The sequence below is a fragment of the Dysidea avara genome, chromosome 7, assembly GCF_963678975.1.
Source record: "Dysidea avara chromosome 7, odDysAvar1.4, whole genome shotgun sequence".
Taxonomy (NCBI): Eukaryota; Metazoa; Porifera; class Demospongiae; order Dictyoceratida; family Dysideidae; genus Dysidea; species Dysidea avara.
In genome coordinates this window covers 4,566,832-4,587,060 of record NC_089278.1, presented here as the reverse complement: position 1 = coordinate 4,587,060, position 20,229 = coordinate 4,566,832, and the positions used below count along the sequence as shown (strand labels likewise).

Below are 20,229 nucleotides of genomic sequence, written 5' to 3'. Positions count from 1 at the left end.
TCTTAAAAAGATAAAATACAATATGTCTGATTGATTAGAGTATTTTGATCTTAAAAGAGGTGACATGACACCCCTTCTGAAATCAGTCAACACGTTTCTACAAAGCTTTGGAAACAATTTCTTATCAGAATTTGATGCTAAGCCACAGATGGGGCTCACAATTTCAAGTTTTCCACCACTGGGATATAATTATGCCAGAATGGTAATACCTCAAGAAATCCAGCAAGAATGGACACAGCAGCATATTATACTAGTGACTTAGCTGCTTAAATGTTGATTTTAAGAGAGCTGTTGTGTGTGTGCTTACAGAGCCACGCTTATGAAATGCAGAGTCAAATCTAGACTATGTGACTGCTAGTTGCATCTTGGCACACACACACAAAAAAAATTCTGTGTACTGTAAATCTTCAAGAAGGCTACTGAAAACCTGCGTAGCAGGCTTGACTCATACTTGTAAAGCTACATAGAGAACCGATGGTTAATAGAAAATAAAAGCTATCATTTTACTACAAACATACCTGTGGGCTGTTTCACTAGCAAGTATCTACATTTGTATCCTAATAAAGACATGCTTCAAAGAGTTTATACTGTAACTGTATGGTAGTTATTTCCCAGGCAATAGCCACCATATGGTTCAGAAAAGTGTTTAATCATTGCCTTTGACAAAAAATAAATGTTTCTTGCAAACAGCATGCAAATGCAGCAAAAACACAACAATGTGTACTAACACATGCTCTACAACATTACAGTAAAATGTTGGTAACCTACATGCAGCATCAGTATAATATGTAAACTATATAAAGCCATACATCAAAGTTTCTCAAGTCTGTCACATGGATAGAATCCATTTATACCACAGCAGTCATATGGGGTGCCATTTGTATCAAAACTAACAAATCTCTCTTATTTGCTAAATAAAACACATCTTTTAATATGTATCCATTTGATGTAAAAACAAATTGAACTTATTATATGTTAATAGCCAATCCATGGTTTACTAAATAATACATGGTTTACTAAATAATGCATATTTACTCAATAATTTAGTAAATAATCCATGGTTTACTATTAGAATATCTTGAATATTGACACTCGTCCTCGACTTCATTATGGACTCGTGTTAATAACTTTGTGTGTGTTGTATGTGATATAACCAGTCAAAGAGTTCATGTATAGAGGGAGTCTTACCATAACATATTGCCAACAGTTAATAATAGTGGAGTAACTCTTAATTTTGCTGTATCTGTAACTGCTGTATATCATACAAAAGCAGCTAACATGCAAACTTCATGATTGTTATTATCACTCGGCTAACCCCTGTATGTCAAAAGTATGGGCTTTTAATTTTGGTACATTGACAGTTTTATTAGTGTACAATACTTTATGTGATATACTGCATGTTCCACATACAGTATAGTTCACAATGCAGAGATACAAATGCAAGTTTGTCAGCTACAAAAATACATGAATACACACTGTGTAATGAACTGCCAACATCAACATAATGCACTGTCTACATATCTTCTTTTAAATTGTCTGTATTTGCTGTAGAATCTTCTGTGGATGCTGCTTCATTAGCAGTGACTATATCATATATATTATCCATCTTGTCAGCTGTTGAGTTGAGAATGCCATAAGTTGGATTTTCCAAACTGTTCAATGCTGCTGGTTTGAATTGGCTAAGGGTGCTATAGTCTGGATTTTGTATGCCATCTAGTGCACCATCCTTATAAAGGAAAGACAAAATGCTGTAAGTAATTTACAATAACACTGCATGTAAATCTGAATACACATTAAAGGAAACTTTCATCATCATTAAACAATACACAACACTACAAATTACAAAGTTGGTTTGATTATCAGCATGCAAGGCATTACACTTACTTGCTCAATGTCAGTAGAGGCTTTCTGCCTTGATTTAACATGATGTCTATGAAACCAGTAGTATAGACTTTATGCTAAGTAACTTCAGTCATACCTTGTGTATACCAAAATCACAGTGATAATTATAATTGCAGCTACTAAAAAAACTACTACCAATCCAACTGAAACTCCAACTGCAGTACCTAACATGTAAATGAATATATAACCAATTTTAAAAAAAATGTAATGTACCTGTTTGTGATTCATCTTGGCTAGATCTACCAGTGACAGAGCGGTCTCGTGTCTCACAACGCTGACCAACGAAGCCTCGTGGACACCTAATGAAAAAAATCAACCACACAATACAAAAATACAACAGAAACAGGTTTATACTCACAGGCATGTCAGACCAGTTGGACCAGCTGAACAAGTCCCACCACTTGCACAGTAACTATCACTACACACAACTGTGAAAAGCAATAATATTTAATAATATGTTTTGTGGTAAGTTTATACATACTGTCTGAACAAGCAACACCACCATATGGTTCTGGACATTGACACACTTCTGGCTCAACACAAGTTCCACCATTTATGCAAGGATTAGTACATACAGCTATATGGGTATAATATAAAAACAATAAAACTTGTGATATTCTTACCAGATTCACAAGATACACCAGTGTAGCCGACAGAACAATTACAAACACCAGTCACTGGACTGCAGTTAATTCCATTTGAACAGTTACAAGTTGAGGCACAATTTGGACCATATGTGTTGTCAATGCAACCTGAAATACAGCAATAAAAATACAATGAGGATATATACATCACTGCCGGATTACCTTCACTACAATCTTCACCCATAAATCCAGCATTACAGTTACACACAAAACTACCATCAGTGTTACTACACACTCCATTGTTACAAGGATTATCAACACATTCATCAATATCTTCATCACAATTTAACCCGGTGTAACCACTACTACAACTACAAGTATATCCATTAACTTGATCAGTACAGTCACCATTAACACAAGGGGAACCTGCACAATCATCAATGTCAGTTTCACAATAGTCACCTGTATATCCATCATCGCAACTACATGTGTAGGAGTGAGTACCATCCACACAAGTTGCTCCATTTTGGCACAAGTTGTCAACACAATTATCTATTTCATCACATAATTGACCAGTAAAGCCTTCAGAGCAGTTACAGGTAAATGACAGGTCACCATTGATGCAAATAGCACCATTTTGACAAGGGTCTGGATCACAGTAGTCAATACTAGTGCTACAATCGGTTCCAGTAAATCCTACTTCACAGTTACAAGTGTAGTTGCTAATGCCATCGGTACAGTTGCCTCCATTTTCGCAAGGGTTGGGATCACAATCGTCAATGTTTTGTTCACAGGCTTCCCCAGTAAATCCTGCTTCACAGTTACAATGGAAGGTGTCAACTCCATCAGTACAGGTACCTCCATTCTCACAAGGATTAGGATCACACTCATCAACATTTTCACTACAATTTGCACCAGCAAATCCTGCCTCACAGCTGCAGTTAAAACTGTTAATTCTGTCAATACAAGCACCTCCATTCTCACAAGGATTAGGGTCACAATCATCAATATCATTGCTACATGTAATACCAGTAAACCCTGCTTCACAAATGCAGGTAAAATTGTCAATTCCATCAATACAGGTACCTCCTTTCTCACAAGGATTAGGAGTACAATTGTCATCATTGACCTCACACCGTTCTCCAGTAAAGCCACTCACACATTGACAATGAAATGAATTGATGTCATCAACACAACTACCTCCATTTTCACAAGATGTTGTAGTGCAGTCATCAATATTAATGTGACACAGATGACCTGTAAATCCTTGTAAACACTGACATGAAAAGTTTGCTACTGCATCAACACAAGTTGCCCCATTACGACAATGGTTGGGATCACAATCATCAATATTTATATCACAGTATTCCCCATTGTAGCCATTGGCACAAGTGCAAGTATAAGAATTGATCCCTGAGTCACTACATGTTGCACCATTCTCACATAAATTGTTCACACAGTCATCAACATCTTCATCACACACAGCTCCAGTAAACCCTTCAACACAATTGCATGTGATGGTGTCTCCATTAAGTGTACATGTTCCACCATTGGCACAGCTATCTGTCTCACAACTTGTAGTGACATGGTCACAGTTGATTCCTTCAAAACCATCTGGACAATTACAAGTGTAGGAGTCTCTAGAGTTCACACAAGTTGCACCATTCTGACAAGGTTGTGAGGAGCAGTGGTCAAAGTCATCACAAAGTAGTCCACTGTAATTTGGTGCACAATTACATGTAAATGAACTATCACTGGAAAGACAGGTAGCTCCATTATTGCAAGGATTGGTGCTGCACAAATCAGTTGCTACAAAACACAAGGCACGAGTAAGTACATTTGTTAGCTAGTATATCACTTTAAGACTTACAATAGCTAGAATTTCTAGAACCTCTGAATTTTATTGGTAAACAACCTGAGTGTCCTCTTCTTGGGCAAGTTATGTTTAGTCTCACCATCTCACCACTAAAAAAAGGCACTCCTAGAGTTGGCTCTCTATCAACCTATGTTTGCAGAAATGTTACAACTAAAAATAGTGAAGTAAAACATAATAGCTGTGTACCTCCAAAAATGTATCATGTCCACTATTATGCAAACTGAACCCTCCTTGGTCCACAATTCTCCATCCTGTGGCACGATTCACTGCCAGAGCACTTACTATACAACCTGGAGATATAAAATAGTCTGCAGGGCCTTGAACTATCGGCAGGGGGAAGGAAGAAGCCTCAAATGATATTTCATATCCACCATCACCATCGTCTCCAAAGCTTACAGTAGTTACTCCAGTGTCCACAGACAATGTTAGTCTTGAAAATCTCAAAGAACATTCTAGGGTAAACACAAGGCAATAACTAACATCCTTATATTGCACACATATACCATCCATATATGCACATGTTATCCATATATTGCAAACTGAATAAGGATGTGACACAACCCACACACAGTCTCATTTACTAATAACAACAATTTATTGCAAATGCCAGTATACACTAACCATTGTAATAATCATCACATCTTTGTAGGTCGTGTCTGTAGCTGAGTCTGAATTCACATTTGCAATAAGTACAACTACCATCAGGACAGTAAGCTCTTATACTAGAGCAATATTCTACACTGCTTAATGGAGTGTTGACTCTATCACCATCATCCATTCGATCAATAGAAAATGATGAACATACTCTATTGCTGTTTCTGTTGCCATTGTTATTTCCATTGCCATTGTTGGTCCCATCATCATGAACACAACGGTCTACAATTTCTCCAATATACCTTTCACAAGATTGTCCAGCGAACTCTTCTGTACAGTGGCATGTATGAGTCCTTATGCCATTCACACAAGAGCCATTATTTTGGCATGGATTACCAGTGCAGTGATCAGTGAATTGGCAAAACCGACCAATAAATCCATCAGTACAATTGCAAGTAAAAGTGTTTCCATGTGCAACACAGGATCCAGAATTCTGACATTGATTACGATTACATGGATCTACAAAAAACATTTGATTATCATTTCCTGAAGATCTATTATGCTGACATACCTGATTGTGAAGAAGTAAATGTTTGAGATCCACTACCAAATTTGAACATAAGTAAGCCAGTGATACTTGGACAAGTTATGTTCAACCTCACAAATTGAGCTCTAAAAAACTCAGCACCAGCAACAGGTAGTTCAGTAACCTAACAGTGTATATACAATAGTGTATTACCTTTTTTTGTGTATATTGCAAAGCTAACTCACCTCCAAATAAACATGAGAGTTACGTTCTGCTAATGAAAATCTATTAAAGCTTTGTACTACCCATCCAGTGTAAGTATTAAATTCTACTGATGATACAGTACACCCAGTTGGTAGGGGAGTACTGGCTGTACCCTGCACTATTGGTAGTACACTTGATGATGCTGCAAACTCTAACGTATGAGTGACACCATCCACACCAGTGGCAATACTAACAACACTAACACTGACATCAGCATTTAAACCAAGTCTTGAAAATCGAAATTGGGGGACTACATATATGGATAAAGAAGCTATATGCACTAAACCATGCATAACTAGCCACATCATCACATATAGCTATATGTATGTGATATGAACCCAGTGCATGTGTGTATATAGTAACATCAGTCTGCTGGTTCCAGCAAGTGTGAGCAAATGACTTACACATTAAAGTTAATAGCTATGTAGAATATCAACAGAGCTTTTACTAAAAACAGTTATTATTAAAAGAATGAAATCACTTACCTACAGCAATAATAGAACCGTCATGATCTGAACTTACTTAGCTACTAATAAATAGACTCATCAACCAAATCATTGTAGCTAGCTAACACCTGTAACTTAAATCTTTGTAAATTTTTTTCACATTGGCTGAGCTGTCTGCCCATGCATGCAGTAAATATAACGGCTCACGCCTGAGACAACTATACCAAGCAAACAATAGATCATAATACCATTGTAATAATCGATGCACGTTTGACTCTCTAACGAAAATGTCCACCGAAAGTCACATTTACACTGTGAACCACTGAGGTAGCCGTGTATTGCCGAACAGTGCTCAGCACTGGTCATCGATGATTGTACTTCATCTCCAGACTCAGAACGAGTGATAGTGAACGATGTTTGACAGTTACACGACAAAATACTCTCTAATAAAATCGCCAGTAGCCACCACTTCATTGTTTATCGCACCTTCTCCAAAATGTATACAGATATATGCCCCTATATGCATACATGACTTAGCTGCATGGGGTGGGGCAGCAGCTGTTCACGTGACATATGCAAATATGTACTGAAACGTACACTATGACGTGCCAGCCTAACTGCAGGTTTCTTAGCCATGCAGTAATAAAGAGACTCCATAGTATAGGCATAGCTACTCATATCAGTATTGTCTCGCATATTGTAGGGATGCCAATACGCGTGTAAATATTACTTTGTAGTGGAGCTATATAGCTAGCTAATATGTGCGTGCTTCAATGTATGTATGGTCATTGGAATTTCAGATTAAATTAAGTGTGTAGCTATTACTTATTAATGGCAAAGTCTGGTGGGTCAGATTGTAAGACCATGAAAGTCATGCTGAAGTAAAAATAATCCTATTATAAACATGCAACAATGTTGACTAACTAATGATATGTGCCAATTCATTAAATCCGAGGAACCTATATAGCTAAAGTCCTACTATATAAGCACACTATATACGATTCCTGGGGTTGGAGGGATTTTTTTCCTTACTTTGGCCCCTTTTCTGTTACACCTTTTCAGCTATAAGTCACTAAGTCTAAGTCCTTGAAATTAGGTTAGGTATAATCCTAAGGCTGCAGCACATGTTGCTGCAGACCTTCAGTGCTGGTCACTGTAAAGCATTAATACAATAAATACTTTAGGATTAAGGAAGAAAATCCATCCCTCCTGGAGGAGACTGAGTGTGGCCCCGACTAGACATTGGGTGACCTGCAGTTCGATCCCTGGGGTTGGAGGTATTTTTTCCTTACTTTGGCCCCTTTTCTGTTACACCTTTTCAGCTATAAGTCACTAAGTCTAAGTCCTTGAAATTAGGTTAGGTAATCCTAAGGCTGCAGCACATGTTGCTGCAGACCTTCAGTGCTGGTCACTGTAAAGCATTAATACAATAATACAATACAATACCACATCCTTTATGTGAGACAAGGACAGCTTTCTTTTGAGGGACACTATATGTTGGCATCAGTGAAAATGCACTAATCTATCACTGTAGCATGCACAGACAAAGTTTACAACTGTAGTGTGAAAATTAACTGTTTGTTTTTCAAAGCATGTATACAGTCATATGTAATATGCAAATGTAGCTACATTGTTACATCTATAGTGGCTGTGACATACTGATTAGATAGAAACCTACAACACACACTGTTTACTGTGTATCAGTATGCATAATCGGGTTGTAATCAGCACACATGTTAGCGATATATATTAGGTAATCTTGCAATAGGTAGCTAGACACCATGCACAGTCACATTTGTTAATACACTGGTGTATAGTTACATACTTGTAAAGGTAAACAACTAAAGTGAAGTTGGCAACTTATGATGCAACAATACCTAAGGCGGAATTGTGGTTATTGTTTTGTAGACTTTGAAGTGGTTTATAGCTACTTTTGAGTTCAGGGTGACACAACCATCAAAGAATTGCTGTGTAGCTGAAAATCGCTAACCCAAGCAAAGTAACCATGCACACGGCAAGCATTAGTGAATACCTTCCTTTTGGCAGTATGTCTTTTAGGTTTTGAAGTATTCTGTATATGCACTGCAAGTCTTAAAAAGATTACTTTATGCAACACGCATGATAAAACTAAAATGATCAGTGTATGGACAAACAAGTTTCATCTTCATATATAGGAGCTTGGATGATAGAGCAATCATAACGCACATTGTTATTTTGTGCCAGGGTTCTGATGGGAAATTTATGGAGAATTTTTTATACTAATTACCATAACTAATGCTACAACTGCATAACTAATACTATGCTATGTACAGGGAAATGTAGGCATTTTCAAGATTTTTTAATATAAGTGGGTATAATGCAGTACATGTGGCTGTCTAAATATGGAAAGTGTCGATATGGAAAATCAATGTGCCGTGGTATGGTTTTGTTGCATGAAGAAGATGATGACCAGCATAATTGAAGATAAAAGGTGCAGAGAGCCATACACTTGTTGGAACATACTTGTTATTGTGGCATAATATTGTAGTCATATGATGCATCATTTAGCCTCTAGCCTTACAACTGAGGTCAGGGAGACTGGCAGGTAACTAAAAATCAGGTTTGGATGTTTCTTTAAAATTCAATATTATTTCTTCTATAAGGGTTTTATTGTTTTTAACACTATATCTGGTGTTAGTAATACTAAGACTCTTCTGTAAATGTGTTAGTAATCTCTACAGTGTTTTTATTGGTGGTATTTTAGAGGGTGTACGTCATTTTGGGGGGATCCCTACTATGCAGTACTACCGTATGATATTGTCTATCCAGCATAGGTATCAAAGTTAACTCTGCACTATATAGGTCTAATTGTATATAGAATATGGGGATGTAAACAGCATTGTTTAGAGATCGTGTTATTGTTCCAATCAACCCATAGGTCATGGAAGTTTCCAAAGTCTTTACAGAAAAAGTAATGTCATATATAGCAGCTAAAGTACATTGAAATGTTAAGATAACATGGCTGAAGCAAGAAAAGTTGATCAACCAGAGCAAATCCATGCAAGTACATGTAATAATGCCAGGAACTAACATTACACAAGACATCAGCAGCACAGACAGTGATCAATTGGCCGTACTGAGTTTCATGAAAACTGACTGAGGAATCAGTCTCATTTTTTTATTAAGGCTTTACAGCACAAGTGCTGAAGGTCTGTAGGACACCTGGTCCTATACAGCCTGTTTAAAGTTGCTAATTATAACTATGCATATATGAGACAAGGTTATGCAGTTATGCATTTGCTTCCCCAGAAGGGCACAAGAGCATATAATTACTGACTTACACATAAACATATACATATACACGTGTGTACATACGTACATTCATGCATATATATAATAATGCAATGTTCAGCAAACAAATCTAATGTAATCCTTGGGAGGAAAATCTCTTCCTGTTTCGAAATAACCTGTAGCATTTTATTGAACTGTTGGTACGAAATGCAGTAATCCCCATGCATCTCTGTAGCACAGAGTTTACAAAGTCTGAAGTATCAATAAATATAACTATTTCTTTACAAAGCATGGACATGATACAGTTTTACACAATGCTGATCCAACAGTTGAACACAATACATTAAGCATCTATTTCTCACAGTAGATGATATAAACTATATACCACAGTGTACAGACATGATGAACATGATATCAACTACTGACGGTCCCCATTGGTTCTAAATTAGTTGACTGTTCTGTGGATGCTGCCTCATTAGCAATGACAGTACCATTAGCACCATTGTCAGTGGTGGGCTTAAATTGACCGTGAGTGCCATAGGTTGGATTCTGCATGCCTTCCATTGAAGCATCCTTAAAAATATATGACAGGTGAATAGATTAAATTGAATCTTTGGTTATAGCACATAGCACATCAAGATACATGAAGAAAGATATAGGAAAAAAGCCATGTGGTTTTTATCTCCAAAAAGTGAACAGATTTTCCGGCCTGTATAGATCAGTGAAAAATGATATGAACAAAATAGCATATTTCAGTTTTTTTATTGGTTCCTTTAGACTTCATGTTTCCAGTGGACTTATTCTTCTTCTAAATTAATTTCTAAGGCTTCATTTATAGTTGGGGAGCTTTCTAAGGTGAGTGTTCTATTAGGATTTTGACAAAACATAGGCGATCTCTATTATGAAACACTACCATGCTTCACTACCAAGTAAAGTATTTATAACCTGCCTTCAGTAGTCTGTATAGAAAAGAAGAAATGTGAGTGAAAGCAAACCCCAAAGTCAGCCATGGGCTGGTTTTGGGGCCTTATATAGCACAAAAGAAGTGAAATTCACACAATACAGCAAAACTGTAAAAAAACGGTGCAGCTTTGGGTGAAAAGTTGTGAAATTAAAGGTGGCAGCAAAGGAATGGCTGCAATAATGTTAATGCTAATAAATTTTAACAATGCATACCATCAGGGGGCGTAACTACAATGTAGCAGGTGAGGCAGCTCACCAAATATTGGTGACTGAACTGAGAAGCTAACATTGGAGGTTTCTAGATGAATTAAAAGCAACAAAGTTTATCGTAATTACTTACTGTATACATTATAGTAAGAGTCCATCCAGGGAGTTAATTAGGTTTTCAGAAATGGGTCAAGTACCGTATAGTCTAAATATTTCGAGGGGGGAAATTTATGTTGATTTTGCAGTTTTGGGTGTTATCAGCGAAAATTTTACCCTTGAAATATTTTAGACATTCACATAGTCTAATACATTTTGGAGTGTTTACAAATCCACGAAAAATTTATTTTTAGCAACATTGCTCACCCATGAAAATTTTCCCCCTTGAAACATTTAGGCTATATGGTACAATCAAGATACCCTAACAGAGCACTCACCCTATTACAACAGTCAAGTACAATTTATTAAGTAAAATAGTTTTTGATAAACTGCTGAAATTGTTCTGGGATTCAACCTTATACATATGTGGATGATCTAACTTCAGGGCTGGGGGAAGTGCCCAGGCAGCCCAAGCAAGAGCCTGACCAATATTTTACTGTAACAGTAAGTTATCCATGAAAATTTACCATCACCAAGTTATTTTGATAGCTTTGCCTGACCAATAATTTGATGCTTCCCCCAGCCCTGAACTTACAAAAATTTCCCCAGGAGTATACCCCATACCCTCTAGATTGATATGCTTTGCATGCTATAATATTATTATAGTGTGTTTATACTGATATGTATATGTTTTTTGTACATAATTTAAGCTAACATGCTATAGGTATAATAGGTCTTTCCATCACAATGATCTGGCCTGGAAACCAGTTTGAAATCCCTGGAGCTGCCATGACAAATCACTGCTTCAAAAAACAGTTGGCACAATGAACTGGCAGTTGTGTGTGTGTGTTCGTGTTAGCTAGACCATGTTAATGCTGAGTCACTACAAGTTCCAAATGAATATTCTATATTAATGGGAAGAGTATAATGATCTCCATACATATTGGTAACTTGTTGAAAATGGTGCTATGGGGCTCCCAGAGCCAAGGCCTGAAATACAGCTAATTAATTGCATGTATAATATTCCTTGCAATTGCTATAAAGTATGGCTTAAAATTCCCTCCAGTTTCAAACTTGTATAGCACCTAATTTTCAAAACATTTCTAGGGGGACATGCCCCACGACCCCCTAGCTGGAGTATGTTATACATGCTGAGTGTACTAGAGTGCATGCATCATTTGGTCCTACATAGGTAAGCATTGCAAAGTTTGCCTCACCTATTTAAAATTTCTAGTTATGTCCCTGACCATTATTAAAATGTATTAGCATTAACATCATTGTAGCCATTTCTTGGCTGTCACCTTTGATTGCACAACTTTTTCACCCCAAGGCCGCACCATTTTTTCACAGTTTGGCTGTTTTCATGTGCTTTGAACATATCATGACATATAATCCCATATAATCCCATATGTCATGAACCATTGATGTCATGACATAGAAATAGCACACAAATTTTATTACTTTAATGTACAAAATTGAATATTGGGGTCAAAAACTTACTCTTGAAAGTGTTGATGTTTGTGAAACTCCATCATAGGGAAACAGTAGAGCAAGTTATATGATATCAAGGCGGATCCAGGAGCTGGCAAGGGGAGGGCACAAATAAGTTCAGATCCACACCATTAAAAAGGGTAGCTATAGTATAAAGCTAGGTACATAGTTGATGTATACACATAGAGCAGCAAATCATCACCTCTCAGTAGCGTTCACTGTATGAATTTAGGTCATTGCAGAAAGTTGTGAAGTCTTAAAAGCAGTTACAAAAGCTATTGCTGGCTTAAGCACCCACCAAATAATAATTATTTTTAGAGGTGCTTCTACACATGAAGGTGCTGGGTGACATTTTGAGTTTGGTTTTGCAGTAAATGGTGGAGATATGTCTACTTTTCAAACTAATATGTCAATAAATCTTGAGCAACAAACTGATTTTGGCTTTACAGGCATATCAAAGTGGTATAGCTCTTCCTCTAAAAGGAAATGGTAGAGGGGGAAGGGGGCATTTGCCCTAAATGCTCCATGCTGGATCCGCCATTGGATATACTGTGACATATGACAAAAATTTCTATGTCATAGCATCCCTAGTGTATAACTTAATCAAAAGAAATGTGCCCATTAATACACTCCACAGGCAATTTGCATAAAAATATTTACCACCCACAATAATAGAGCTCCCACCTTTTGTCAATACATTACTAAAGCATGTACAACTTACTTGTTCAATGTCACTAGGATATTTTTGTTTTGATCTCATATGATATCTATAAGGAAAACAAATTAACAATCTATACTTTAGTATAACATCAACCACACCTTGTGTATACCAGTATTGCAATAATGATTAATGCAGCGACTGCTGCTATAGCTACCACCAACCCAACTGAGACTCCAACTGCTGTACCTAAGTTGTGTGTATGCATCTAAAATCTTATTACTTTTTAGAACATGATACCTGTTTGAGATTCATCTTGAGTGCTACTGCCAGTGACTGAGCGGTCTCGTGTTTCACAACGCTGACCAATGAAGCCTCGAGGACACCTAATCAAATGACAAAAATCAGTAGAAACAATGAAAAGGTATAAAGTTTACTCACAGGCATGTCAGACCAGTTGGGCCAGCTGAACAAGTCCCACCACTTGCACAGTAACTATCACTACACACAACTGTGAAAAGTAATAATATATAACAATATGTTTTGTAGTAACTTTACATACTATCTGCACAAGCAACTCCACCATATGGTTCTGGACATTGACACACTTCTGGCTCAACACAAGTTCCACCATTTACACAAGGATCAGTACATACAGCTATAAGAGTAAAGTATATGAAATATAACGTAATAGAAAATCATGTGATATTCTTACCAGATTCACAAGACACACCAGTGTAGCCAGTAGTACAATTACAAACACCAGTCACTGGACTACAGTCAGCTCCATTTAAACAAGTACAAGTTGAAGTACAATCAGGACCATATGTATTGTCAATACAACCTATATAATGTAATAATGAAACAAACATGTTCATAGAGCTACCTACTCATTACCTTTACTACAATCTTCACCCATGAACCCAGCATTACAGTTACACACAAAACTACCATCAGTGTTACTACACACTCCATTGTTACAAGGATTATTAACACATTCATCAATATCTTCATCACAATTCAACCCAGTGTAACCACCACTACAACTACAAATATATCCATTAACTTGATCAGTACAGTCACCATTAACACAAGGGGAGCCTGCACAATCATCAATGTCAGTTTCACAATAGTCACCTGTATATCCATCAACACAACCACATGTGTAGGAGTCAGTACCATCCACACAAGTTGCTCCATTTTGGCACAAATTATCAACACAATCATCTACTTCATCACATAATTGACCAGTGAAACCTTCAGGACAGATACAGGTGAATGACAGGTCACCATTGATGCAAGTAGCACCATTTTGACAAGGGTCTGGATCACACTGATCAATAGCAGTAGTGTTACAGTTGTCACCAGTAAATCCTTCCTCACAGCTACACATAAAGCCATTAAGTTCATCAGTGCAATTACCACCATTCTCACAAGGATTAGGACTACAGTCGTCAAGGTTTATCTCACACTGCTGTCCAGTAAAGCCACTTATGCACTGACAGTAAACCACATCACTGCCACCGATGCAAGTACCTCCATTTTCACAAGATTTTGTAGCACAACCACTACCATTATTAATGTGACACAGATGACCTGTAAATCCTTCTGCACACTGACATGAAAAGTTTGCTACTGCATCAACACAAGTTGCCCCATTACGACAATGGTTGGGATCACAATCATCAATATTTATATCACAGTATTCCCCACTGTAGCCATTGGCACAAATACAGGTATAAGAATTGATCCCTGAGTCACTACATGTTGCACCATTCTCACATGAATTGTTCACACAGTCATCAACATCTTCATCACATACAGCTCCTGTAAACCCTTCAACACAATTGCATATGATAATGTCTCCATTAAGTGTACATGTTCCACCATTGGCACAGCTATCTGTCTCACATCTTGTAGTGACATGGTCACAGTCGATTCCTTCAAAACCATCTGGACAATTACAAGTGTATGAGTCTCTGGAGTTTACACAAGTTGCACCATTCTGACAAGGTTGTGAGGAGCAGTGGTCAAAGTCATCACAAAGTAGTCCACTGTAATTTGGTGCACAATTACATGTAAATGAACTATCATCGGAAACACAGGTAGCTCCATTATTGCAAGGGTTTATAATACTGCAAAAATCAGTTGCTATAATTATAAAACACAAGAAAAGTAAAGTAAACACGTAACATATTGTTGCAGACTTACAATAACTAGAAGTTTTAGAACCACTGAATTTCATTGGTAAGCAGCCAAAATTTCTTCCCAGGCAGGAGATGTTTAACCTTACAAACTCACTCTGGAAAAAGTTAATTCCAAGAGATGGCTGTCCATCAATCTATGTATTGTGGGAAAATTTACTGAAATTACTATCAGTTGAAATATTTACCTCCAAAAATGCATCCTGTCCGCTATAGTGTAAGCTAAACCCTCCATGGTCCACCGTTCTCCATCCTGTAGCACGATTCACTGCTAGAGAACTTATTACACAGTGAGGAGGTAGGGCATAGTCTGCAGTTCCTTGAACTATTGGTAATGGATAAGAAGTAGCCTCAAATGCTATTTCATATCCACCATCACCATCTTCAGAAAAACTAACAGTAGATACACCAGTGTCCACATTCAGTGTTAGCCTTGAAAACCGCAAGGAGCACTCTAGGGTATAAATGCATGCATAATCAGCAGTAATAGCCAATGATCCATATAAAGTAGACAACATCCATATAAAGCAGATAACATATCCATATATGGTATATAAGGTTATGCCACTCATTCAAATAACTTGATCCTACACACTCTCCCTTTTAAGCAAACAGTTTTTTATAAACTCATATAGGCTCTCCTTTTTTGTTTATGGTTTTTTTTCTTGGAACTCTATTCCATTTAATATAATTGTCTGCATGTACTCCGTGTACTGTGCCTTTTCAAATTATCTATTATGATTCTGATTATATCTTGATGTTTTAATTCTAATCAGGAGCTTATGAACTGCCGAAGGTGGCAAAGGGGCATGAAACTTAACACTGCCTGCCAGATGCCATCACAATCCAAAATAATCGCCAATTAGTTTCCATATTAGGAAAGTAAAATCTTGTTGTTTGAAGCCGTATATGAAATTGCACATGACCAGTGACACATGGCGATGGTAAAGTTGGCTGAGTCTTCCTCGAGGTCTTTCTCTTCTTCAATGGTGGTGAACTCGTCTCTACTTCATGTGGCTGGAGTGCCATTTGCATGTGACGCAAAACAAACACTGTGATGTAATTTCAGTGGATTGTCATGGAACTCAGTTTCATGCTCCTTCACTGCCTTCGGTGGCTCATAAGCTCCTGTTCTAATATATAATGCTTTAATTGTGTTTTATTCTCTCCTGTTTTTGTAGAGCTTTGTTCTTTGTAGGTGGTATCCTTATAAGGCCTATACTTAAACTAAATAAATGCCACAAAACCCAATACTTTATTATATCACTTTCAAGAAAAGATGGCGGTAAACAATGTATATTTCATCTACATACAAACCATTGTAATAATCATCACATCTTCGTAGGTCATGTCTGTAGCTAAGTCTGAATTCACATTGGCAATAAGAACAACTACCATCAGGACAGTAAGCTCTGATACTAGAGCAATATTCTACACTACTTAATGGAGTGTTGACACTATCACCTCTGTCCATTCGATCTATAGAAAATGATGAACAGATTCTGCTGCCATTATCATCAATACTGTTGAGATTATCGTACTCATCATCATCACAATGGTCTTCAATATCTCCAACATATGTTTCACAAGATTGTCCAGCAAACTCTTCTATACAGTGACACAAGTGTGTTCCTATGCCATTCACACAAGAGCCATTGTTTTGGCATGAAGTACTGGCACAGTAGTCAGTGGACTGGCAAAATGCACCAAGAAACCTATCAACACAACTACATGTATAGGAGTCAGTACCATCTACACAAGTTGCTCCATTTTGGCATGAGTTATCAACACAATCATCTACTTTATCACATAATTGACCAGCGAAGCCTTCAGGACAGTTACACGTGAATGACAGGTCACCATTGATGCAAGTAGCACCATTTTGACAAGGGTCTGGATCACAGTGGTCAATAGCAGTGTTACAGTTGTCACCAGTAAATCCTTCCTCACAGCTACAAGTAAAGCCATTAACTCCATCAGTACAAGTACTATTATTCTCGCAAAGATTAGGACTACAATCATCAATATTTGTCTCGCATTGCTGTCCAGTAAAGCCACTTATACACTGACAGTAAACCACATCACTGCCACCGATGCAACTACCTCCATTTTCACAAGATTTTGTAGCACAACCACCACCATTATTTATGTGACACAGATGACCTGTAAATCCTTCTGCACACTGACATGAAAAGTTTGCTACTGCATCAACACAAGTTGCCCCATTACGACAATGGTTGGGATCACAATCATCAATATTTATATCACAGTATTCCCCACTGTAGCCATTGGCACAAATACAGGTATAAGAATTGATCCCTGAGTCACTACATGTTGCACCATTCTCACATGAATTGTTCACACAGTCATCAACATCTTCATCACATACAGCTCCTGTAAACCCTTCAACACAATTGCATGTAATAGTGTCTCCATTAAGTGTACATGTTCCACCATTGGCACAGCTATCTGCCTCACATCTTGTAGTGACATGGTCACAGTTGATTCCTTCAAAACCATCTGGACAATTACAAGTGTATGAGTCTCTGGAGTTTACACAAGTTGCACCATTCTGACAAGGTTGTGAGGAGCAGTGGTCAAAGTCATCACAAAGTAGTCCACTGTAATTTGGTGCACAATTACATGTAAATGAACTATCACCGGAAACACAGGTAGCTCCATTATTGCAAGGGTTTATAATGCTGCAAAAATCAGTTGCTATAATTATAAAACACAAGAAAAGTAAAGTAAACACATAACATACTGTTGCAGACTTACAATAACTAGAAGTTTTAGAACCACTGAATTTCATTGGTAAACAGCCAAAATTTCTTCCTAGACAGGAGATGTTTAACCTTACAAACTCACTGTTGAAAAAATTAATTCCAAGAGATGGCTGTCCATCAATCTATGTATTGTGGGAAAATTTACTAAATATTAATATCAGTTGAAATGTTTACCTCCAAAAATGCATCCTGTCCGCTATAGTGTAAGCTAAACCCTCCATGGTCCACTGTTCTCCATCCTGTAGCACGATTCACTGCTAGAGAACTAATTACACAGCCAGGAGGTAGGGCATAGTCTGCAGTTCCTTGAACTATTGGTAATGGATAAGAAGTAGCCTCAAATGATATTTCATATCCACCATCACCATCTTCAGCAAAACCAACAGTAGATACACCAGTGTCCACATTCAGCGTTAGCCTTGAAAACCGCAAGGAGCACTCTAGGGTACAAACACATGCATAGTCAACAGTAATAGCCAATGGTCCATATAAAGTAGACAACATCCATATAAAGCAGATAACATATCCATATATGGTATATATAGAATCTGTGGTTATGCCACTCAGTTAAATAACTAGATCCTACACACTCTCCCTTTTGTGCAAGCAGTCTCATAAACTCATATATAGGTTCTCCTTTTTTGTTATATGGTATTCTCTTTTGGAACTCGATCTATTTACCTTATTTATTTATGGTATTTTCATTTGGAACTCTATTCCATTTAATATATTGTCTTTATCACATTATGCTTTTTATTATATATATATTGATGTATTAATTCTAATATATAGTGTATTAATTGTGTTTTATTCTCTCCTGTTTTGTTTGTGGTAGGTGATATCCTTATAAGGCCTATATACTCGCCTTCTGTATTCTCCTTACCTTTATGGTTAAACTAAATGAATAAATAAATACCACAAAACCCAATATTACTTTCCTTTATCACTTGTAAGAAAAGACAGTGGTAAACAATGTATTTCATCTACATATACAAACCATTGTAATAATCATCACATCTTCGTAGGTCATGTCTGTAGCTAAGTCTGAATTCACATTGGCAATAAGAACAACTACCATCAGGACAGTAAGCTCTGATACTAGAGCAATATTCTACGCTACTTAATGGAGTGTTGACACTATCACCTCTGTCCATTCGATCTATAGAAAATGATGAACAGATTCTGTTGCTATTGTCATCAATACTGTTGAGATTATCATACTCATCATCATCACAATGGTCTTCAATATCTCCAACATATGTTTCACAAGATTGTCCAGCAAACTCTTCTATACAGTGACACAAGTGTGTTCCTATGCCATTCACACAAGAGCCATTGTTTTGGCATGGATTACTGGCACAGTAGTCAGTGGACTGGCATAATGCACCAAGAAACCCATCAACACAACTACAGGTAAAACTGTTTCCATTTGCAGTGCAAGATCCAGAATTCTCACATGGATTAGGATTACATGGATCTACAAAGTAGACAAACTTATAGACAAGTACTATGACCACCATGCTAACATACCTGATTGTGAAGGAGTAAATGTTTGAGATCCTCTACCAAATTTGAACATAAGTAAGCCAGTGATGCTTGGACAGGAAATGCTCAGCCTCACAAACTGAGCTCTAAAGAACTCAGCACCAGCAGAAGGTAACTCAGTAACCTAACAGTGTACAAGTGTACAATAGTGTTTTACTTACTATGTGTCTAACTCACCTCCAAATAAACATGAGAGTTATGTTCTGCTAATGAAAATCCATTAAAGCTTTGTACTATCCATCCAGTGTAAGTATTGAATTCTACTGATGACACAGTACACCCAGTTGGTAGGGGAGTACTGGCTGTACCCTGCACTATTGGTAGTGCACTTGATGATGCTGCAAACTCTAACATATGAGTAACACCATCCACACCAGTGGCAATACTAACAACACTAACACTGACATCAGAATTTAAACCACGTCTTGAAAATCGAAACTGTGGAACTATAGAAGATATAATTATTATATTAACACTGAAGATAAAGTGCATTTCATGAAGTGCTGTATGCTCTTGCTTATTATCGTATATAAGTTTTTGCTATGAAGTTGCAAATTTGTTAAATTCTTTTTGTACAGATCAGGCTTTACAGGCTCCTTGAGCCTTCTTTACAAATACTAATACTACTACTACCCACAGAAATTAAACAATTGAATAATTTTTTTCATTATAAGGCTTGGTATTGAGTGTTGTCATTCCAAGAAACATTGGCCAGGAACCAACCTCACACAAATCACCTTGGTCTGCAGTATTGATACAATCAAGCTCAAACATGCATGCCTTCAGTGCAACTCGACATTAAGTGGCTGCATATTAT

The 20,229-nt window shown here is 37.2% G+C and overlaps 2 protein-coding genes and 1 long non-coding RNA gene across 6 annotated transcripts in view; 1 reads left to right on the top strand and 2 right to left on the bottom strand.

Moving 5' to 3' along the window:
- Positions 1–1,309: 1,309 nt before the first annotated feature.
- Positions 1,310–6,710, bottom strand: LOC136261938 (fibropellin-1-like). Its single transcript, XM_066056029.1, has 14 exons — positions 6,441–6,710; positions 5,728–5,996; positions 5,528–5,666; positions 4,984–5,475; positions 4,549–4,814; positions 4,357–4,489; positions 2,709–4,295; positions 2,526–2,654; positions 2,384–2,479; positions 2,261–2,330; positions 2,116–2,201; positions 1,979–2,066; positions 1,885–1,930; positions 1,310–1,726 (listed from the first exon to the last, which is right to left on the bottom strand). The coding sequence occupies exons 1-14, from the start codon at positions 6,664–6,666 to the stop codon at positions 1,514–1,516; spliced, it is 3,840 nt and encodes a 1,279-aa protein (XP_065912101.1). The 5' UTR covers positions 6,667–6,710; the 3' UTR covers positions 1,310–1,513.
- Positions 6,711–9,722: 3,012 nt separating this feature from the next.
- The window catches only part of LOC136260114 (fibropellin-1-like), a 63,669-nt gene continuing 53,162 nt past the window's right edge, over positions 9,723–20,229 (bottom strand). The window contains exons 2-17 of one of the 2 annotated variants that reach the window (XM_066053743.1): positions 19,590–19,858; positions 19,398–19,536; positions 18,865–19,344; positions 18,042–18,307; positions 17,860–17,989; positions 16,399–17,799; positions 15,270–15,535; positions 15,089–15,218; positions 13,775–15,028; positions 13,593–13,721; positions 13,440–13,535; positions 13,319–13,388; positions 13,178–13,263; positions 13,039–13,126; positions 12,941–12,986; positions 9,723–10,035 (exon numbers count right to left, since the gene is read on the bottom strand). In XM_066053743.1, the coding sequence (XP_065909815.1) occupies positions 9,877–10,035; positions 12,941–12,986; positions 13,039–13,126; positions 13,178–13,263; positions 13,319–13,388; positions 13,440–13,535; positions 13,593–13,721; positions 13,775–15,028; positions 15,089–15,218; positions 15,270–15,535; positions 16,399–17,799; positions 17,860–17,989; positions 18,042–18,307; positions 18,865–19,344; positions 19,398–19,536; positions 19,590–19,858 (5,009 nt within the window). In that variant the 3' untranslated portion in view covers positions 9,723–9,876. The remainder of the gene's footprint in view (positions 10,036–12,940; positions 12,987–13,038; positions 13,127–13,177; positions 13,264–13,318; positions 13,389–13,439; positions 13,536–13,592; positions 13,722–13,774; positions 15,029–15,088; positions 15,219–15,269; positions 15,536–16,398; positions 17,800–17,859; positions 17,990–18,041; positions 18,308–18,864; positions 19,345–19,397; positions 19,537–19,589; positions 19,859–20,229) is intronic. The other variant, XM_066053742.1, reaches the window with a different exon arrangement.
- On the top strand, positions 12,052–13,787 carry LOC136260115 (uncharacterized). 3 transcript variants are annotated; one of them, XR_010703424.1, is made up of 3 exons: positions 12,052–13,301; positions 13,427–13,543; positions 13,596–13,787. It is a non-coding gene; the product is annotated as an uncharacterized lncRNA (long non-coding RNA). The 3 variants fall into 3 exon arrangements; XR_010703423.1 differs by having other exon boundaries at positions 12,052–13,397; positions 13,452–13,543; XR_010703422.1 differs by having other exon boundaries at positions 12,052–13,397; positions 13,452–13,548.